General features: G+C 44.4%; 1 protein-coding gene across 1 annotated transcript in view; it reads right to left on the bottom strand.

Annotated features, from left to right (window-relative positions):
* angpt2b (angiopoietin 2b) overlaps window positions 1-24282 on the bottom strand; it is a gene marked incomplete at its 5' end in the record, with an annotated part of 81786 nt that overhangs the window by 49127 nt on the left and 8377 nt on the right. Inside the window, 3 exons of the mRNA XM_084198320.1 lie at window positions 7727-7959; window positions 11195-11316; window positions 12159-12314. Of these exons, the coding sequence (XP_084054446.1) occupies window positions 7727-7959; window positions 11195-11316; window positions 12159-12314 (511 nt within the window). The remainder of the gene's footprint in view (window positions 1-7726; window positions 7960-11194; window positions 11317-12158; window positions 12315-24282) is intronic.

Genomic DNA, 24282 nt, shown 5'->3' on the forward strand with positions numbered 1-24282 from the left:
TTTTCACTATTTTGTTGCCTTACAACCTGGAATTAGAATTGATTTTTGGGGGGTTTGTATCATTTGATTTACACAACATGCCTACCACTTTGAAGATGCAAAAAAATTTTTTGGGTGAAATAAGACAAAAAAACTGAAAACTTGAGCGTGCATAACTATTGATGGCCAAAAAGCTAAATGTTAGTCTTATCTGACCAGAGTACCTTCTTCCATATGTTTGGGGAGTCTCCCACATGCATTTTGGCGAACACCAAAGTGTTTGCTTATTTTCTTCTTTAAGCAATGGCTTTTTTCTGGCCACTCTTCTAAAAAGCCAAGCTCTGTGGAGTGTACGGCTTAAAGTGGTCCTATGGACATATACTTCAATCTCTCCTGTGGAGCTTTGTAGCTCCTTCAGGGTTATCTTTGGTGTCTTTGTTGCCTCTCTGATTAATGCCCTCCTTGCCTGGTCCGTGAGTTTTGGTGGGCGGCCCTCTCTTGGCAGGTTTGTTGTGGTGCCATATTCTTTCCATTTTTTAATAATGGATTTAATGGTGCTCCGTGGGATGTTCAAAGTTTCTGATATATTTTTATAACCCAACCCTGATCTGTACTTCTCCACAACTTTGTCCCTGACCTGTTTGGAGAGCTCCTTGGTCTTCATGGTGCCACTTGCTTGGTGGTGCCCTTTGCTTTTTTGTGTTGCAGACTCTGGGGCCTTTCAGAACAGGTGTATATATACTGAGATCATGTGACAGATCATTTGAATATGGCTGGTGTCAGTAAACGTTGCCAAAAAAACATAAATCAATTGTTGCCAGCAGCACAGGTATGGTCACAGACGCTCTGGATAACATAACAGCCTAACCAGCTCTGCTACGGTGAGTAAAATGGTCAGATTGAGCTGTTCTCTCATTTGTGTCTGGAAGTAGCTAGCAGCCTAGCAAATGTTAGCTTGGCTGCTTGACTGCTGTTGTTCGGTCAGAACGCTCGGATCAACCCTACTCCTCGGCCAGAGTGTCCAGTGTGCACTCTGAACACTCCGAGAGAATCAATGTCCATGTCCTGGCATAATACACTCAGGAGCAGCTTAGTAATGTCATTTACTCGAGCTCCAGGATAGGACATTGTTTTTGCACCAGGAACAGTCACATTTCTTACCATGGAACTGCCCAAAATCACAGCTGGCGTGAATGACGAGGAAATCCTCCCACTCCCATGCTTCACAGAATGGTGCAGGCCTCCGACAGATGGAGAATCCCCCTCGATCCAGAGCAGGGACGTAAGGTTGCCGACGTCGAAATCATAGGGGAAGGAGTAGGAGTAAGTACAGCGGCTGCAGACACAGGCACCCCCAGCGACAAAGGTGCAGGAAGATCAGGCTCCAGGGCGGCGAAACTATTCGTTGTTTGTATCCTCTCCGGGCCTCTCGTTGGGAGTGTAGATGCTTTGAGGGAGGCCGCTTTGTTCGGCTTCCACGGCTCGTGACATGCGACCATAGTTGATTGCCATGCTCCTCTTGTTGTTCTCCTTCGACTCCGCTATCAGATGGGGGAGGAGAGGCAGGAGATGGCTCCCCTGGCAAATGAACTCCGGAAAACACCGGCCAGTCGGATAATGACAAACGACAAGGCGGAGATGCATCCAACATGCACGAACGCCATCCAGCCACCGGCGTAGAAAATGTAAACATTCCACGCTGCGTTTTCCCCAGTTTCTTACGTAGGCTGGCGACCTGCATGATCAAGGAAGCCACCTCAAGCCTATAATCCTCGGCAAGTAAACAATTGCCGCATTGGAACTCAGTTTTGTCCCGAAACAAAACGTAGTAGATACAGCTCCTACAGCGCTGGAACCGTTCATTTACTTCTCCAAAGAGGGCTCCATTGGAAAACTCATCTAGGACTAACTTCGTTAGCTTGATGACTAATGTTAGCAGCTTTGCTAGGTTAGCGCTCTTTCAAGCAGACTTTAACCTATCAGGTAAGTGGGATTCCAGGACAAGAAATAGCGGTCCTAGCTGCTAAAAGCTAGCCGCGTCGCAGAATCCATCCAAAAACAAGTTCGGTATTTATGTTTAACAAAGATTGGTTATGTTTTAGTTAAAATAACTGTTGACGTAGTGGGCCCCGTCAGAGAGAGAGGGAGATTGAATTTACGAACACACCCGTAGTATAAACAGCCTTTAGTCTTGAAATCTTTGGTTGTTTAGTGCATGGCCTCACATGTGAATCCTTAAATAGATGGGTTGGGCTAAGGCTTAAGAGGGTGTGAACGATGCTGAATGGGTGTAGACAAAGAAGAGCTCTCCAGTAGGTTTACCAAAACATTCAAGGGCCATTGTCTCAAAAGTGAGGTAAGAGGTTTATCAACTTTCAAAGCAGAATTACTTTCCCATTGTTCCTCAACTGTAGTGTATGATATACCATTTTCTAGCTCTGAGTCGCTACTTTTATCCAATGCAAAAAAAAAAACACAATCTCAAATGTTGCTACATAAGACCAAATCGAGCCGGTCGGTCACGTATTGGAGTATGCATGCCATTTTGATTCCCAGTTACATTGTACATTTTTGCGCAAAATGGAAATTGCATAGCAATAAGACAACCAAAGCGTAGTTTATATTATTTAAGGGAAATATGAGTGAAGATCACTTCTTCCAGGACAATAGGAGACATCATACGGATTGTCCTCCTACGTCTTTCCCTCTTTGCAAGTTTGTTAATGTTATACGGGCTCGCTTACCTTGCGATATACATTTTGAAAATGCACTTTGGTTTTATCAGCCAGAGCATTGAACTACAGAAAGTTATCGCAAACAGCCAGAGCATTGAACTACAGAAATTCAGCCGTGACAATATATTCATTTAGACAATAGACATTCTGCCGGTTAAAGCAACTGGGATATTAGTCCATCTATTGAGGTCGGATTGAATTGGTTTGAGCATTCTAGTCTATCAAAAGTGATTTATGCATTCAGAGATAGAGCTTCCCAATGAGCTTTGGTTTCTGATGAAGCATGTCAGATACAGTATGTAATCGTCGATGGAGGTTATCTGAGGATAATAGTTTAACAAACCCAATTTGGTCAAGATGTACCAATTTGGGTAAGTACGTTTCGAGAGGGGACAACATCATTTTTGAAAATAGTTTAATATCTGTGTTTATCAAAGATAGTGGGTGATAGTGAGAGCACTTGGTGGCATCCTTTTTTAAAAAAATAATAGCTAAATTAGTGCTGTATTCACATCCCTTCCAAATGAACCTTTGTGAATGGCTGTGTTCATCATTTCAAGTAACAGTGGACCTAATTGGTTCCAAAATTGTAAATTGACCTCAGGAGGAATACTGTCACAACCAGGTGATTTACCTTTATTCATGTTATCTAGTGTCCTTTTGAGTTCATGGGGAGAGATGTGGGCTCCCAGCCAGCCGGTTCCCTCAGTTGAGAGAAGAGGAGTTCTTATATCTTTTAAAAAGGCCTCGATCTGGCTTGGTGTGGATTTATAACCAGAGGTGTGCAATTCTTTATAGAAACGGGAGAATCTTTCGTTGATTAACTTGGGTTCTTATAGTAATTAACCTGATTCAGATTCAATAGCTGCAATATCCTCTAATTGATCAGTACTCCGTAGCTTGTTAGCCAGTAGATGACTGGGTCGGTTACCATGGAAGTAATGGTTAAGTCTAACTCAATGGATGGCAAATTCTGCTCTCTGTCTCATCAATACATTCTGCTCTCTGTCTCATCAATACATTCTGCTCTCTGTCTCATCAATACATTCTGCTCTCTGTCTCATCAATACATTCTGCTCTCTGTCTCATCAATACATTCTGCTCTCTGTCTCATCAATACATTCTGCTCTCTGTCTTATCAATACATTCTGCTCTCTGTCTCATCAATACATTCTGCTCTCTGTCTCATCAATACATTCTGCTCTCTGTCTCATCAATACATTCTGCTCTCTGTCTTATCAATACATTCTGCTCTCTGTCTCATCAATACATTCTGCTCTCTGTCTTATCAATACATTCTGCTCTCTGTCTCATCAATACATTCTGCTCTCTGTCTCATCAATACATTCTGCTCTCTGTCTCATCAATACATTCTGCTCTCTGTCTCATCAATACATTCTGCTCTCTGTCTCATCAATACATTCTGCTCTCTGTCTCATCAATACATTCTGCTCTCTGTCTCATCAATACATTCTGCTCTCTGTCTCATCAATACATTCTGCTCTCTGTCTTATCAATACATTCTGCTCTCTGTCTCATCAATACATTCTGCTCTCTGTCTCATCAATACATTCTGCTCTCTGTCTTATCAATACATTCTGTTCTCTGTCTCATCAATACATTCTGCTCTCTGTCTCATCAATACATTCTGCTCTCTGTCTTATCAATACATTCTGCTCTCTGTCTCATCAATACATTCTGCTCTCTGTCTCATAAATACATTCTGCTCTCTGTCTCATCAATACATTCTGCTCTCTGTCTCATCAATACATTCTGCTCTCTGTCTCATCAATACATTCTGCTCTCTGTCTCATCAATACATTCTGCTCTCTGTCTTATCAATACATTCTGTTCTCTGTCTCATCAATACATTCTGCTCTCTGTCTCATCAATACATTCTGCTCTCTGTCTTATCAATACATTCTGCTCTCTGTCTCATCAATACATTCTGCTCTCTGTCTCATCAATACATTCTGCTCTCTGTCTCATCAATACATTCTGCTCTCTGTCTTATCAATACATTCTGCTCTCTGTCTCATCAATACATTCTGCTCTCTGTCTCATCAATACATTCTGCTCTCTGTCTTATCAATACATTCTGCTCTCTGTCTCATCAATACATTCTGCTCTCTGTCTCATCAATACATTCTGCTCTCTGTCTCATCAATACATTCTGCTCTCTGTCTCATCAATACATTCTGCTCTCTGTCTTATCAATACATTCTGCTCTCTGTCTCATCAATACATTCTGCTCTCTGTCTCATCAATACATTCTGCTCTCTGTCTTATCAATACATTCTGCTCTCTGTCTTATCAATACATTCTGCTCTCTGTCTCATCAATACATTCTGCTCTCTGTCTCATCAATACATTCTGCTCTCTGTCTTATCAATACATTCTGCTCTCTGTCTTATCAATAGATTTAGTTCTGTCTGGACTTTGAAGAGAGCAGTCGCTACCTTTTCTGAAAATAAGTGTTTGTTGAGAAGGCTCTAACATCGTTAACAACTTTTCCAATTCTGATATCTTCTTTAATTGTTACTTATTGAGCCCAGATGTAAATGCAGTTGCATCGTTCTTAATAAAGCCTTCGATGGCGTACCATAAAATCTGACGATCATCGACTGAATTTTTGTTAATCATTATAAATTCAATTCAATTCAGTTTCAAATTGTTCACAGAAAGTAGGATTTCGTAGTAAGGAAACATTAAATGGCCATCTTGTGGCTCTTTTAGGAGATTGAGACATGTGTATCTGCCAGTTATAAGCATGATGATTGGATAGGCAGATTTCTATTTTCTTGATTAAAGAAAATAGAGGAGTAGATGATAGTATGAAATCGATTCGGGAGATTGTTTTGATATTGTTTGAATAGAGAGTGTACTATTTTGCTTTAGGAATATTCAAAATGTAGGCCCCGTGTAGCTCAGTTGGTAGGGCATGGCCTTTGCAACGCCAGGGTTGTGGGTTCGATTCCCACGGGGGTGCCCAGGATGAAAATGTATGCACTCACTAACTGTAAGTCGCTCTGGATAAGAGCGTCTGCTAAATGACTAAAATGTAAATGTAAAATGAATATGTCCTCGCCAGACATGTCCAGAATGGCATTAATATCTGTCCCAATAACCAGTTGGAATTCAGTGAATTCTAACAATATGCTATTCAGAGAATCAAAAACGTAGGATCATATGAATATGGAGCGTACACATTAATAAAGGTGATTTTCTTTCCATTATGGATTAATTTAAAGGAAAGTGATTCTACCTTCTTGGTCTTCGCCTTTACCAAGGATGGTGATTTAGAGTTTCTTATGTATCATCATGAAAACACCTTTAGTTTGGATTGGGGCTGATGAAAAAGCAGCCAGTTTGGACAAACGGTTTTCTATTCTATATGCGTCCTTTTGGAGTAGGTGTGTTCCTTGTAGCATCGATATATCAACATGGTTTCTTAGCTAGAATATCAAGACATCTGGAACACTTGATAGGAATATTAAAGCCTTTCAAATTCCAGGAGAGAAATAGACGGTGTCGCCATTGTTTTTCTAAAATGTAACTGTTATCTTTAGTGTTGCTAAAGCACATAACTGTAAAATAACAAGCCCCACAGGGAAACCCTCCGTTTGGTCGCTCCCCACCCAGGAGACCCCCTCTATAGGGCCCCCTGACCCTCCGTTTGGTCGCTCCCCACCCAGGAGACCCCCTCTATAGGGCCCCCAGCCCTCCGTTTGGTCGCTCCCCACCCAGGAGACCCTCTCCATAGGGCCCCCGGCCCTCCGTTTGGTCGCTCCACACCCAGAAGACCCCCTCCATAGGGCCCCCGGCCCTCCGTTTGGTCGCTCCCGACCCAGAAGACCCCCTCTATAGGCCCCCGGCCCTCCGTTTGGTCGCTCCCCACCCAGAAGACCCCCTCTATAGGCCCCCGGCCCTCCGTTTGGTCGCTCCCCACCCAGGAGACCCCCGCTATAGGGCCCCCGACCCTCCGTTTGGTCGCTCCCCACCCAGGAGACCCTCTCTATAGGACCCCCGACCCTCCGTTTGGTCGCTCCCCACCCAGGAGACCCCCTCTATAGGGCCCCCAGACCCCCTCTATAGGGCCCCCGACCCTCCCTCCCCGGTCCCCCCGCACTGCACTATAATTACAGGGTCGGAGCATTACGGCCAGTGGCAGCCTCACATATGGGATCCCTTAAGCAGCATATTTTTGGTCTTTAAGGTATTAAACTAAAATAATAATAATAATAATAATAATAATAGTAATAATAAAGTAAAATAAAATAAGTAACCAATTCAGACCTTTATAATTAAGCTAGCAGACTTGACCTTTATAATAAAGTTAGCAGAATTGACCTTTATAATTAAGTTAGCAGACTTGACCTTTATAATGAATTTAGCAGACTTGACCTTTATAATTAACTTAGCAGACTTGACCTTTATAATTAAGCTAGCAGACTTGACCTTTATAATTAAGTTAGCAGACTTGACCTTTATAATTAAGTTAGCAGACTTGACCTTTATAATTAAGCTAGCAGACTTGACCTTTATAATTAAGTTAGCAGACTTGACCTTTATAATTAAGCTAGCAGACTTGACCTTTATAATTAAGTTAGCAGACTTGACCTTTATAATGAATTTAGCAGACTTGACCTTTATAATGAAGCTAGCAGACTTTACCTTTATAATGAATTTAGCAGACTTGACCTTTATAATTAAGTTAGCAGACTTTACATTTATAATGAATTTAGCAGACTTGACCTTTATAATTAAGTTAGCAGACTTTACCTTTATAATGAATTTAGCAGACTTGACCTTTATAATTAAGCTAGCAGACTTGACCTTTATAATTAAGTTAGCAGACTTGACCTTTATAATTAAGCTAGCAGACTTTACCTTTATAATGAATTTAGCAGACTTGACCTTTATAATTAAGTTAGCAGACTTGACCTTTATAATGAATTTAGCAGACTTGACAAGTAAGGATGGATAATGAAGAAACAGTAGATCTCTCTCACCATTGCAGTGGGTGCCCATGGCTAGGTGCTGCTGCACTGTGTCAGTCAGTATAGCCTGCTGTTTCTGCAGTAGTGTGCTGTTGTGTGTGGAGGTCCCCAGCTCTCCCTGTAGCTGGGTGACCAGGCGCCTCTGACTCTCCAGCATGTCCTGCAGCTGCTGTTCCTGCCTCTGAAGACCCCGGAACTCCTTAACGTGCCTGGACTCTAACGCTGAGAACCTCTGCTCTAGGAAACTGAGAGAGAGAGAGAGAGAGAGAGAGAGAGAGAGAGAGAGAGAGAGAGAGAGAGAGAGAGAGAGAGAGAGAGAGAGAGAGAGAGAGAGAGAGAGAGAGAGAGAGAGAGAGAGAGAGAGAGAGAGAGAGAGAGAGAGAGAGAGAGAGAGAGAGAGAGATACAGAGAGAGAGAGAGACAGCGAGAGAGAGAGAGAGAGAGAGAGAAGAGATACAGAGAGAGAGAGAGACAGCGAGAGAGAGAGACAGCGAGAGAGAGAGAGAGAGAGAGAGAGAGAGAGATACAGAGAGAGAGAGAGATACAGAGAGAGAGAGAGATACAAGAGAGAGAGAGAGAGAGAATGGATGGATGGTAGTCTCTCTGACAGGAACCATCCTACAGGGACAGTGGAAGAACCCTTGATGAACCATGTTTTTTCAAAGAGTGACCTAGCCAAAAGACAAGGAGGTGGTGGATAGCCTAGAGATTAGAGGAGTGGAACAGCAACTGAAGGGTTGATCCCTAGTGGGGTCAGGTGATATTGTATCCTGTACATACCAACTGAAGGGTTGATCCCTAGTGGGGTCAGGTGATATTGATGTAGTAAGTAGAGAGATCTGTCAGCACAATGCAGCAGCACTGGATTGGTTGATTCAAAGGAACCAATTGTGTTAAATGCATGTCTCAGGAATTAGCATTATGCAGTCTCCTGTATGCAGCCTCCTGTACATACTTCTTATAGTATCCTGTACATACCTCCTATAGCATCCTGTACATACCTCCTATAGCATCCTGTACATACCTCCTATAGCATCCTGTACATACCTCCTATAGCATCCTGTACATACTTCCTATAGCATCCTGTACATACCTCCTATAGCATCCTGTACATACTTCCTATAGCATCCTGTACATACCTCCTATAGCATCCTGTACATACCTCCTATAGCATCCTGTACATACCTCCTATAGCATCCTGTACATACCTCCTATAGCATCCTGTACATACTTCCTATAGCATCCTGTACATACCTCCTATAGTATCCTGTACATACCTCCTATAGAATCCTGTACATACCTCCTATAGCATCCTGTACATACTTCCTATAGAATCCTGTACATACCTCCTATAGCATCCTGTACATACTTCCTATAGCATCCTGTACATACCTCCTATAGCATCCTGTACATACCTCCTATAGCATCCTGTACATACCTCCTATAGCATCCTGTACATACTTCCTATAGCATCCTGTACATACCTCCTATAGCATCCTGTACATACCTCCTATAGCATCCTGTACATACCTCCAATAGCAAGACGAATGAATGACTGCAGAGACAAAAAAGACAGGTTCCATTCAGCAAATGCCAAAGAAACATCTTGAACAACCCAGGCCCAACAAAACACACACACACACACACACACACACACACACACACACACCACAGAAACACCTGTACAGCAGCAGAAGACATCTGGATGGAGCTGCATGTTGAACGTCTCAATCACCACCCTGGGGCAACCATGACGTGAGTGCTTCCATGTGTGTGTTACCCACCCCGCTCCAAATGGAGCCTGTAAATCCCCCAGTCTGATGTTTATAGCTCTGACTAACGACTCAGCAGAAACAACCCAGAACCACACAGACGGATACAAGCTGCTTCTCACTCTGCCTTGCTCTGCACTGCACCCCGCTCTCAAACACCTTTGGCTGAGTCCCCAATGGCACCCTATTCCCTATATAGTCCATTGGATCCTGGTCAAAAGTAGTGCACTACGTAGGGAATAGGGTTGCCATTTGGGACGTATACCTTACCTCACTATGTTTACACCTGGAGATCAATTGGAATTGATTTCAATGGCACTTCTCATAATGGTGTTTGGGCTTTTCTCCCCAACAATGCCTTACTAACGTTGTATAAATAGTGTCACGACTGAATCCATTGATGCTCTAGTTGTTATTTTATCTTAGGCTTCAACCCAGAGGGAGTCAAAGGAAGTAGCCAACCTCAGGTGGATATTCCAACCACAAGTAGGGGTCAAGAGGTCAAGCAGGGTCATATGTGTGGCAACTGTCATGACCAGATCACTCTGTTATTCTGAACACACCTGGACCCCGTCCCAAATGGCACCCTATTCCCTATATAGTGCACTACTTTAGACCAGAGAATGGCACCCTATTCCCTATATAGCGCACTACTTTAGACCATAATAATCTGGGTGCCTGGGGCCTGTTCACAGGGCTGTATGGATAAACAACCAGAGAGAAATAACACTGGCCACTTCACACGATGCCACCTGTCCTTCATCCCCATGTCTGTGTCATTCATCCTCTTCCAAACCTTTTGGTTCCCTCAGTAAATAATGTTTATCCCTGAAACATCAGACTCACCTCATGGTTCAGACTCACCTCCTGGTTCAGACTCACCTCCTGGTTCAGAGTCACCCCATGGTTCAGACTCACCTCCTGGTTCAGACTCACCTCCTGGTTCAGAGTCACCCCATGGTTCAGACTCACCTCCTGGTTCAGACTCACCTCCTGGTTCAGACTCACCTCATGGTTCAGACTCACCTCCTGGTTCAGACTCACCTCCTGGTTCAGACTCACCTCCTGGTTCAGACTCACACCATGGTTCAGACTCACCTCCTGGTCTCATGTGTCTTCTGGTTCAGACTCACCTCCTGGTTCAGATGTATCTTAAGCCCCCAGTATGAAATGTGTAAGGGAGCATATTTCTCCTGACCACGTGACTCTATGGCAGTGGTATTCAAAGTCGGGGTACCGCAGTTGGGGTTGTCGTTGTTTTTAAGGTTTTTTTGTTAGATTTTGGGGTGGGATGGGATCCCCGCTGAAAAAAGTTTGAATACCACTGCTCTAGGGCCTGGGACGTTACCTGGTAAGTTCACATTGTTGGGGGAAAAAATATATACCATCCATAACCAACTATCACATACCAGACCTGGATTCAAATACTTTATCTGTGATTGATTGAGCATGCTTGTTGCAAAGACACCAATAGAAGAAAAACCCATAAGCATAAACCCCGCCCACCTGACACCGCAGACAGGCCAAATGTAAACGCTCACAGTTTTTGAACTCAGATCTGGTGGGTTCACGTGCTCTTTCCTTTCACACACACACACACACACACACACACACACACACACACACACACACACACACACACACACACACACACACACACTCCCTTTCTCCCTCCTCTCTGCTGGCGTGTCGGACAGGGCTGCTGTACCTGTTCTTATCGTTGAGCCGTGAGATTTCCTGATTCTGCTGGAGGATGTGTTTCTCTAGACGGTTAGTGAACAGAGAATACTCTAACAGCTGAATCTCCATTCTACTGGTCTGGTTTAGCACCTACGGAGGGAGGGAGAGTTATTCAGTTACCTGACAAAGACCATTAAAGATCAAGCTGTTGTTAAGGATCTTGTTCTGAATATGACGCCAAGACACCTGGATTAAATGACTATCTTATATAGAGAAGACTTAGTACTTTCTTCAAAGCTAAACACCAGAAACAGATAGACAAACAGGAAGGGGCCTGTTATACAATTTCAAAGATGAATAATACAAGTTTGACCACTACATTCGTATCTTATCTTTGCAGCTTGACTGATAACCAACCAGTTACAATATTTGTACAGGTTGCACTGTTGTACATCATGGACATCATGGGATCACAAAGACTGATAGAGGAAACTAGAAAATACCAAAACACATCTTCCTGTAATAACAGCTCTATGGTACAACTAAGGACCATCTGTGTTGTGGCTCCATGTTGGATGTTTTAACTGGCTGATTGTCAGTCAACTAAATTCAACTCAGCATGTCAATCAAAGCGTTTACGATGAGGGACAACAGATCTCAGCCTAATCAATGAATCACACCTGGGACAACTGGCCTAATCAATGAATCACACCTGGGACAACTGGCCTAATCAATGAATCACACCTGGGACAACTGGCCTAATCAATGAATCACACCTGGGACAACTGGCCTAATCAATGAATCACACCTGGGACACCTTGGCAACTAATCAAAACATTGAAAGTTGAATCAAGGTATTCTGTTGCGCGGCTGAAGCTCTTTCGGACCAGAGTTGAAGACCTCTGAATGATCCAGTTCCCATCATCCACCTACAAATGGAAGAGGACGGGACTAGAGGTATTCTTCACAACAGGTCCAGCTGATTGGCTTACCTGGGTCTTCACATCTGTCAGTTTACGGGTCAGCTCAGCTGATTGGCTAAAGAGGTTGGTCACGATCTCCAACATGGCCACCGTCTGGGTGTGAACAGCGTTCCTCTTCATCTCCTCCATCCCAGAGCGCAGGTTCTCCTGGATGTACCTCTCAAGCTGGAATACAGGGAATACAGGGAATACAGGGAATACATGGAATACAGGGAATACAGGGAATACAGGGAATACAGGGAATACAGGGAACACAGGGAATACAGGGAATACAGGGAATACAGGGAATACAGGGAATACAGGGAATACAGGGAATACAGGGAACACAGGGAATATGGTCAGGAGACAGAGGAACATTCCTCCTCTTCTCTCATTTCCCATCAGTCATTAGGCCTGTTAAACTACAGGACATCAATCATTAGACCTGTTAAACTACAGGACATCAATCATTAGGCCTGTTAAACTACAGGACATCAGTCAGTCATTAGGCCTTTTAAACTACAGGACATCAGTCAGTCATTAGGCCTTTTAAACTACAGGACATCAGTCAGTCATTAGGCCTTTTAAACTACAGGACATCAGTCATTAGGCCTGTTAAACTACAGGACATCAGTCATTAGACCTGTTAAACTACAGGACATCAATCATTCGACCTGTTAAACTACAGGACATCAATCATTCGACCTGTTAAACTACAGGACATCAGTCATTAGGCCTGTTAAACTACAGGACATCAGTCAATCATTAGGCCTGTTAAACTACAGGACATCAGTCATTAGACCTGTTAAACTACAGGACATCAGTCATTAGACCTGTTAAACTACAGGACATCAGTCATTAGACCTGTTAAACTACAGGACATCAGTCATTAGACCTGTTAAACTACAGGACATCAGTCATTAGACCTGTTAAACTACAGGACATCAGTCATTAGGCCTGTTCAACTACAGGACATCAATCATTAGACCTGTTAAACTACAGGACATCAGTCATTAGGCCTGTTAAACTACAGGACATCAGTCATTAGGCCTGTTAAACTACAGGACATCAGTCATTAGACCTGTTAAACTACAGGACATCAGTCAGTCATTAGGCCTGTTAAACTACAGGACATCAGTCATTAGACCTGTTAAACTACAGGACATCAGTCAGTCATTAGGCCTGTTAAACTACAGGACATCAGTCATTAGACCTGTTAAACTACAGGACATCAGTCATTAGACCTGTTAAACTACAGGACATCAGTCAGTCATTAGGCCTGTTAAACTACAGGACATCAGTCATTAGACCTGTTAAACTACAGGACATCAGTCAATCATTAGGCCTGTTAAACTACAGAACATCAAGCATTAGACCTGTTAAACTACAGGACATCAATCATTAGACCTGTTAAACTACAGGACATCAATCATTCGACCTGTTAAACTACAGGACATCAGTCATTAGGCCTGTTAAACTACAGGACATCAGTCATTAGGCCTGTTAAACTACAGGACATCAGTCATTAGACCTGTTAAACTACAGGACATCAGTCATTAGACCTGTTAAACTACAGGACATCAGTCAGTCATTAGGCCTGTTAAACTACATGACATCAGTCATTAGACCTGTTAAACTACAGGACATCAGTCAATCATTAGGCCTGTTAAACTACAGGACATCAGTCATTAGACCTGTTAAACTACAGGACATCAGTCATTAGACCTGTTAAACTACAGGACATCAGTCATTAGGCCTGTTAAACTACAGGACATCAGTCATTAGACCTGTTAAACTACAGGACATCAGTCAATCATTAGACCTGTTAAACTACAGGACATCAGTCATTAGACCTGTTAAACCACAGGACATCAATCATTAGGCCTGTTAAACTACAGGACATCAGTCAATCATTAGACCTGTTAAACTACAGGACATCAGTCATTAGACCTGTTAAACTACAGGACATCAGTCAGTCATTAGACCTGTTAAACTACAGGACACCAGTCAGTCATTAGACCTGTTAAACTACAGGACATCAGTCAATCATTAGACCTGTTAAACTACAGGACATCAGTCATTAGACCTGTTAAACTACAGGACATCAGTCATTAGGCCTGTTAAACTACAGGACATCAGTCATTAGACCTGTTAAACTACAGGACATCAGTCATTAGACCTGTTAAACTACAGGACATCAGTCATTAGACCTGTTAAACTACAGGACACCAGTCAATCATTAGACCTGTTAAACTACAGGACATCAATCAGTCATTAGGCCTGTTAAACTACAGGACATCAATCATTAGACCTGTTAAACTACAGGACATCAGTCATTAGGCCTGTTAAACTACAGGACATCAGTCAGTCATTAGGCCTGTTAAACTACAGGACATAATAATAATATGCCATTTAGCAGACGCTTTTATCCAAAGCGACTTACAGTCGTGCGTGCATACATTTTTGTGTATGGGTGGTCCCCGGGGATCGAACCCACTACCTTGGCGTTACAAGCGCCGTGCTCTACCAGCTGAGCTACAGAGGACCACGACATCAGTCATTAGACCTGTTAAACTACAGGACATCAGTCATTAGACCTGTTAAACTACAGGACATCAGTCATTAGGCCTGTTAAACTACAGGATATCAGTCATTAGGCCTGTTAAACTACAGGACATCAGACAGTAGGCCTGTTAAACTACAGGACATCAGTCAATCATTAGACCTGTTAAACTACAGGACATCAGTCATTAGACCTGTTAAACTACAGGACATCAGTCATTAGGCCTGTTAAACTACAGGATATCAGTCATTAGGCCTGTTAAACTACAGGACATCAGACATTAGGCCTGTTAAACTACAGGACATCAGTCAATCATTAGACCTGTTAAACTACAGGACATCAGTCATTAGACCTGTTAAACTACAGGACATCAGACATTAGGCCTGTTAAACTACAGGACATCAGTCAATCATTAGGCCTGTTAAACTACAGGACATCAGTCAGTCATTAGACCTGTTAAACTACAGGACATCAGTCAGACATTAGGCCTGTTAAACTACAGGACATCAGTCAATCATTAGGCCTGTTAAACTACAGGACATCAGTCAGTCATTAGGCCTGTTAAACTACAGGACATCAGTCAGTCATTAGGCCTGTTAAACTACAGGACATCAGTCAGTCATTAGGCCTGTTAAACTACAGGACATCAGTCAGTCATTAGACCTGTTAAACTACAGGACATCAGTCAGACATTAGGCCTGTTAAACTACAGGACATCAGTCAATCATTAGACCTGTTAAACTACAGGACATCAGTCATTAGACCTGTTAAACTACAGGACATCAGTCATTAGGCCTGTTAAACTACAGGACATCAGTCAGTCATTAGACCTGTTAAACTACAGGACATCAGTCAGACATTAGGCCTGTTAAACTACAGGACATCAGTCAATCATTAGACCTGTTAAACTACAGGACATCAGTCAGTCATTAGGCCTGTTAAACTACAGGACATCAGTCAGTCATTAGGCCTGTTAAACTACAGGACATCAGTCAGTCATTAGACCTGTTAAACTACAGGACATCAGTCAGACATTAGGCCTGTTAAACTACAGGACATCAGTCAATCATTAGACCTGTTAAACTACAGGACATCAGTCAGTCATTAGGCCTGTTAAACTACAGGACATCAGTCAGTCATTAGGCCTGTTAAACTACAGGACATCAGTCAGTCATTAGGCCTGTTAAACTACAGGACATCAGTCAGTCATTAGGCCTGTTAAACTACAGGACATCAGTCATTAGGCCTGTTAAACTACAGGACATCAGTCAATCATTAGACCTGTTAAACTACAGGACATCAGTCAGTCATTAGGCCTGTTAAACTACAGGACATCAGTCAATCATTAGGCCTGTTAAACTACAGGACATCAGTCAATCATTAGGCCTGTTAAACTACAGGACATCAGTCAATCATTAGGCCTGTTAAACTACAGGACATCAGTCAATCATTAGGCCTGTTAAACTACAGGACATCAATCATTAGGCCTGTTAAACTACAGGACATCAGTCAATCATTAGACCTGTTAAACTACAGGACATCAGTCAGTCATTAGGCCTGTTAAACTACAGGACATCAGTCAATCATTAGGCCTGTTAAACTACAGGACATCAGTCAATCATTAGGCCTGTTAAACTACAGGACATCAATCATTAGGCCTGTTAAACTACAGGACATCAGTCAATCATTAGGCCTGTTAAACTACAGGACATCTCCATTATGCTGACACAGTCCAACATCAAAGTGACTGACACCATAGTGGATTCATATATTTCCAGCAATGTCACAAACACACTCTCTCTCTCTCTGCCACAAACTCTCTCTCCCTCTCTCTGCCACAAACACACTCTCCCTCTCTCTGCCACAAACGCTCTCTCCCTCTCTCTGCCACAAACGCTCTCTCCCTCTCTCTGCCACAAACACACTCTCTCTCTCTGTCACAAACACACTCTCCCTCTCTCTGCCACAAACGCTCTCTCTCACTCTGTCACAAACACTCTCCCTCTCTCTGCCACAAACACACTCTCTCTCTCTGTCACAAACACACTCTCCCTCTCTCTGCCACAAACGCTCTCTCTCACTCTGTCACAAACTCTCTCCCTCTCTCTGCCACAAACGCTCTCTCCCTCTCTCTGCCACAAACTCTCTCTCCCTCTCTCTGCCACAAACACTCTCTCTCACTCTGTCACAAACACTCTCCCTCTCTCTGTCACAAACACTCTCTCCCTCTCTCTGTCACAAACTCTCTCTCTCTCTCTGTCACAAACACACTCTCCCTCTCTCTGTCACAAACACTCTCCCTCTCTCTGTCACAAACACTCTCTCTCTCTCTCTGTAACAAACACACTCTCCTTCTCTCTGTCACAAACACTCTCTCTCTCTGTCACAAACACTCTCCCTCTCTCTGTCACAAACACTCTCTCCCTCTCTCTGTCACAAACACTCTCCCTCTCTCTGTCACAAACACTCTCTCTGTCACAAACACTCTCCCTCTTTCTGTCACAAACACTCTCTCTCTCTCTGTCACAAACACACTCTCCCTCTCTCCCTCTCTCTGTCACAAACACTCTCTCTCTCTGTCACAAACACACTCTCCCTCTCTCTGTCACAAACACTCTCTCTCTCTCTCTGTAACAAACACACTCTCCCTCTCTCTGTCACAAACACTCTCCCTCTCTCTGCCACAAACACTCTCTCTCTCTCTGTAACAAACACACTCTCCCTCTCTCTGTAACAAACACTCTCTCTCTCTCTGTCACAAACACACTCTCCCTCTCTCTGTCACAAACACTCTCTCTCTCTGTCACAAACACACTCTCCCTCTCTCTGTCACAAACACTCTCTCTCTCTCTGTCACAAACACTCTCTCTCTCTCTGTCACAAACTCTCTCCCTCTCTCTGTCACAAGCACTCTCACTCTCTCTGTCACAAACACACTCTCTCTCTCTGTCACAAACACACTCTCCCTCTCTCTGTCACAAACACACTCTCACTCTCTCTGTCACAAACACACTCTCTCTCTCTGTCACAAACTCTCTCCCTCTCTCTGTAACAAACACTCTCTCTCTCTCTGTCACAAACACTCTCCCTCTCTCTGTCACAAACACTCTCTTTCTCTCTGTCACAAACACTCTCTCTCTCTCTGTCACAAACTCTCTCCCTCTCTCTGTCACAAACACTCTCACTCTCTCTGTCACAAACACACTCTCTCTCTCTGTCACAAACTCTCTCCCTCTCTCTGTCACAAACACTCTCTCTCTCTCTCTGTCACAAACACTCTCCCTCTCTCTGTCACAAACACTCTCCCTCTTTCTGTCCCAAACACTCTCCCTCCCTCTGTCACAAACACTCTCTCTCTCTCTGTCACAAACACTCTCTCTCTCTCTGTCACAAACACTCTCCCTCTCTCTGTCACAAACACTCTCTCTCTCTCTGTCACAAACACTCTCCCTCTTTCTGTCCCAAACACTCTCCCTCTCTCTGTCACAAACTCTCTCTCTCTCTCTGTCACAAACACTCTCCCTCTCTCTGTCACAAACACTCTCTCTCTCTCTGTCACAAACACTCTCCCTCTCTCTGTCACAAACACTCTCCCTCTCTCTGTCACAAACACTCTCTCTCTCTCTGTCACAAACACTCTCCCTCTCTCTGTCACAAACACTCTCTCTCTCTCTGTCACAAACACTCTCCCTCTCTCTGTCACAAACACTCTCCCTCTCTCTGTCACAAACACTCTCCCTCTCTCTGTCACAAACACTCTCTCTCTCTGTCACAAACACACTCTCCCTCTCTCTGTCACAAACACACTCTCCCTCTCTGTCACAAACACTCTCCCTCTCTCTGTCACAAACACTCTCCCTCTCTCTGTCACAAACACTCTCTCTCTTTCTGTCACAAACACTCTCCCTCTCTCTGTCACAAACACTCTCCCTCTCTCTGTCACAAACACTCTCCCTCTCTCTGTCACAAACACTCTCTCTCTCTGTCACAAACACACTCTCCCTCTCTCTGTCACAAACACACTCTCCCTCTCTCTGTCACAAACACACTCTCTCTCTCTCTCTGCCACAAACACTCTCCCTCTCTCTGTCACAAACACACTCTCCCTCTCTCTGTCACAAACACTCTCTCTCTCTGTCACAAACACACTCTCCCTCTCTCTGTCACAAACACACTCTCCCTCTCTCTGTCACAAACACACTCTTACTCTCTCTGTCACAAACACACTCTCTCTCTCTGTCACAAACACACTCTCCCTCTCTCTGTCACAAACACACTCTCACTCTCTCTGTCACAAACACACTCTCTCTCTCTGTCACAAACTCTCTCCCTCTCTCTGTCACAAACACTCTCTCTCTCTGTCACAAACACACTCTCCCTCTCTCTGTCACAAACACTCTCTCTCTCTCTCTGTAACAAACACACTCTCCCTCTCTCTGTCACAAACACTCTCCCTCTCTCTGTCACAAACTCTCTCTCTCTCTCTCTGTAACAAACACACTCTCTCTCTCTCTGTCACAAACACACTCTCCCTCTCTCTGTCACAAACACACTCTCCCTCTCTCTGTCACAAACACACTCTCTCTCTCTCTGCCACAAACACTCTCCCTCTCTCTGTCACAAACACACTCTCCCTCTCTCTGTCACAAACACTCTCTCTCTCTCTGTCACAAACACACTCTCCCTCTCTCTGTCACAAACACTCTCTCTCTCTGTCACAAACACACTCTCCCTCTCTCTGTCACAAACACTCTCTCTCTCTCTGTCACAAACACTCTCTCTCTCTCTGTCACAAACTCTCTCCCTCTCTCTGTCACAAGCACTCTCACTCTCTCTGTCACAAACACACTCTCTCTCTCTGTCACAAACACACTCTCCCTCTCTCTGTCACAAACACACTCTCACTCTCTCTGTCACAAACACACTCTCTCTCTCTGTCACAAACTCTCTCCCTCTCTCTGTCACAAACACTCTCTCTCTCTCTCTGTCACAAACACTCTCCCTCTCTCTGTCACAAACACTCTCTCTCTCTCTGTCACAAACACTCTCTCTCTCTCCGTCACAAACTCTCTCCCTCTCTCTGTCACAAACACTCTCACTCTCTCTGTCACAAACACACTCTCTCTCTCTGTCACAAACTCTCTCCCTCTCTCTGTCACAAACACTCTCTCTCTCTCTCTGTCACAAACACTCTCCCTCTCTCTGTCACAAACACTCTCCCTCTCTCTGTCACAAACACTCTCTCTATCTCTGTCACAAACACACTCTCCCTCTCTCTGTCACAAACACTCTCCCTCTCTCTGTCACAAACACTCTCCCTCTCTCTGTCACAAACACTCTCCCTCTTTCTGTCCCAAACACTCTCCCTCTCTCTGTCACAAACACTCTCTCTCTCTCTGTCACAAACACTCTCCCTCTCTCTGTCACAAACACTCTCTCTCTCTCTGTCACAAACACTCTCCCTCTCTCTGTCACAAACACTCTCCCTCTCTGTCACAAACACTCTCTCTATCTCTGTCACAAACACACTCTCTCTCTGTAACAAACACACTCTCCCTCTCTCTGTCACAAACACTCTCTCTCTCTGTCACAAACACACTCTCCCTCTCTCTGTCACAAACACACTCTCCCTCTCTCTGTCACAAACACACTCTCTCTCTCTGTCACAAACACACTCTCCCTCTCTCTGTCACAAACACACTCTCACTCTCTCTGTCACAAACACACTCTCTCTCTCTGTCACAAACTCTCTCCCTCTCTCTGTCACAAACACTCTCTCTCTCTCTGTCACAAACACTCTCCCTCTCTCTGTCACAAACACTCTCCCTCTCTCTGTCACAAACACTCTCTCTATCTCTGTCACAAACACACTCTCCCTCTCTCTGTCACAAACACTCTCCCTCTCTCTGTCACAAACACACTCTCCCTCTCTCTGTCACAAACACTCTCTCTCTCTGTCACAAACACACTCTCTCTCTCTGTCCCAAACACTCTCCCTCTCTCTGTCACAAACACTCTCTCCCTCTCTCTGTCACAAACACTCTCTCTCTCTCTCTGTAACAAACACACTCTCCTTCTCTCTGTCACAAACACTCTCTCTCTCTGTCACAAACACTCTCCCTCTCTCTGTCACAAACACTCTCTCCCTCTCTCTGTCACAAACACTCTCCCTCTCTCTGTCACAAACACTCTCTCTCTCTGTCACAAACACACTCTCCCTCTCTCTGTCACAAACACTCTCTCTCTCTCTCTGTAACAAACACACTCTCCCTCTCTCTGTCACAAACACTCTCCCTCTCTCTGTCACAAACTCTCTCTCTCTCTCTGTAACAAACACACTCTCCCTCTCTCTGTCACAAACACTCTCTCTCTCTCTGTCACAAACACACTCTCCCTCTCTCTGTCACAAACACTCTCTCTCTCTGTCACAAACACACTTTCCCTCTCTCTGTCACAAACACTCTCTCTCTCTCTGTCACAAACACTCTCTCTCTCTCTGTCACAAACTCTCTCCCTCTCTCTGTCACAAGCACTCTCACTCTCTCTGTCACAAACACACTCTCTCTCTCTGTCACAAACACACTCTCCCTCTCTCTGTCACAAACACACTCTCACTCTCTCTGTCACAAACACACTCTCTCTCTCTGTCACAAACTCTCTCCCTCTCTCTGTAACAAACACTCTCTCTCTCTCTGTCACAAACACTCTCCCTCTCTCTGTCACAAACACTCTCTCTCTCTCTGTCACAAACACTCTCTCTCTCTCTGTCACAAACTCTCTCCCTCTCTCTGTCACAAACACTCTCACTCTCTCTGTCACAAACACACTCTCTCTCTCTGTCACAAACTCTATCCCTCTCTCTGTCACAAACACTCTCTCCCTCTCTCTGTAACAAACACACTCTCCTTCTCTCTGTCACAAACACTCTCCCTCTCTCTGTCACAAACACTCTCCCTCTCTCTGTCACAAACACTCTCCCTCTTTCTGTCCCAAACACTCTCCCTCTCTCTGTCACAAACACTCTCTCTCTCTCTGTCACAAACACTCTCTCTCTCTCTGTCACAAACACTCTCCCTCTCTCTGTCACAAACACTCTCTCTCTCTCTGTCACAAACACTCTCCCTCTTTCTGTCACAAACACTCTCCCTCTCTCTGTCACAAACACTCTCTCTCTCTCTGTCACAAACACTCTCCCTCTCTCTGTCACAAACACTCTCTCTCTCTCTGTCACAAACACTCTCCCTCTCTCTGTCACAAACACTCTCCCTCTCTGTCACAAACACTCTCTCTATCTCTGTCACAAACACACTCTCTCTCTGTAACAAACACACTCTCCCTCTCTCTGTCACAAACACTCTCTCTCTCTGTCACAAACACACTCTCCCTCTCTCTGTCACAAACACACTCTCCCTCTCTCTGTCACAAACACACTCTCTCTCTCTCTGCCACAAACACTCTCCCTCTCTCTGTCACAAACACACTCTCCCTCTCTCTGTCACAAACACTCTCTCTCTCTGTCACAAACACACTCTCCCTCTCTCTGTCACAAACACACTCTCCCTCTCTCTGTCACAAACACACTCTTACTCTCTCTGTCACAAACACACTCTCTCTCTCTGTCACAAACACACTCTCCCTCTCTCTGTCACAAACACTCTCTCTCTCTCTGTCACAAACACTCTCTCTCTCTCTGTCACAAACACTCTCTCTCTCTCTGTCACAAACACACTCTCACTCTCTCTGTCACAAACACACTCTCTCTCTCTGTCACAAACTCTCTCCCTCTCTCTGTCACAAACACTCTCTCTCTCTGTCACAAACACACTCTCCCTCTCTCTGTCACAAACACTCTCTCTCTCTCTCTGTAACAAACACACTCTCTCTCTCTCTGTCACAAACACACTCTCCCTCTCTCTGTCACAAACACACTCTCTCTCTCTCTGTCACAAACACTCTCCCTCTCTCTGTCACAAACTCTCTCTCTCTCTCTCTGTAACAAACACACTCTCTCTCTCTCTGTCACAAACACACTCTCCCTCTCTCTGTCACAAACACACTCTCCCTCTCTCTGTCACAAACACTCTCCCTCTCTCTGTCACAAACTCTCTCTCTCTCTCTCTGTAACAAACACACTCTCTCTCTCTCTGTCACAAACACACTCTCCCTCTCTCTGTCACAAACACACTCTCTCTCTCTCTGTCACAAACACACTCTCTCTCTCTCTGCCACAAACACTCTCCCTCTCTCTGTCACAAACACACTCTCCCTCTCTCTGTCACAAACACTCTCTCTCTCTCTGTCACAAACACACTCTCCCTCTCTCTGTCACAAACACTCTCTCTCTCTGTCACAAACACACTCTCCCTCTCTCTGTCACAAACACTCTCTCTCTCTCTGTCACAAACACTCTCTCTCTCTCTGTCACAAACTCTCTCCCTCTCTCTGTCACAAGCACTCTCACTCTCTCTGTCACAAACACACTCTCTCTCTCTGTCACAAACACACTCTCCCTCTCTCTGTCACAAACACACTCTCACTCTCTCTGTCACAAACACACTCTCTCTCTCTGTCACAAACTCTCTCCCTCTCTCTGTCACAAACACTCTCTCTCTCTCTGTCACAAACACTCTCTCTCTCTCTGTCACAAACACTCTCCCTCTCTCTGTCACAAACACTCTCTCTCTCTCTGTCACAAACACACTCTCTCTCTCTGTCACAAACACTCTCCCTCTCTCTGTCACAAACACTCTCTCTCTCTCTGTCACAAACACTCTCCCTCTCTCTGTCACAAACACTCTCTCTCTCTCTGTCACAAACACTCTCTCTCTCTCTGTCACAAACACTCTCTCTCTCTCTGTCACAAACACTCTCCCTCTCTCTGTCACAAACACTCTCTCTCTCTCTGTCACAAACACACTCTCTCTCTCTGTCACAAACACTCTCCCTCTCTCTGTCACAAACACTCTCCCTCTCTGTCACAAACACTCTCTCTATCTCTGTCACAAACACACTCTCTCTCTGTAACAAACACACTCTCCCTCTCTCTGTCACAAACACTCTCTCTCTCTGTCACAAACACACTCTCTCTCTCTCTGTCACAAACACACTCTCCCTCTCTCTGTCACAAACACACTCTCACTCTCTCTGTCACAAACACACTCTCTCTCTCTGTCACAAACTCTCTCCCTCTCTCTGTCACAAACACTCTCTCTCTCTCTGTCACAAACACTCTCCCTCTCTCTGTCACAAACACTCTCTCTCTCTCTGTCACAAACACTCTCTCTCTCTCTGTCACAAACTCTCTCCCTCTCTCTGTCACAAACACTCTCACTCTCTCTGTCACAAACACACTCTCTCTCTCTGTCACAAACTCTCTCCCTCTCTCTGTCACAAACACTCTCTCTCTCTCTGTCACAAACACTCTCCCTCTCTCTGTCACAAACACTCTCTCTATCTCTGTCACAAACACACTCTCCCTCTCTCTGTCACAAACACTCTCCCTCTCTCTGTCACAAACACACTCTCCCTCTCTCTGTCACAAACACTCTCTCTCTCTGTCACAAACACACTCTCTCTCTCTGTCACAAACAC

This window comes from Coregonus lavaretus (genome assembly GCF_964263955.1).
Source record: "Coregonus lavaretus genome assembly, contig: HAP1_SCAFFOLD_1889, whole genome shotgun sequence".
NCBI lineage: Eukaryota > Metazoa > Chordata > Actinopteri > Salmoniformes > Salmonidae > Coregonus > Coregonus lavaretus.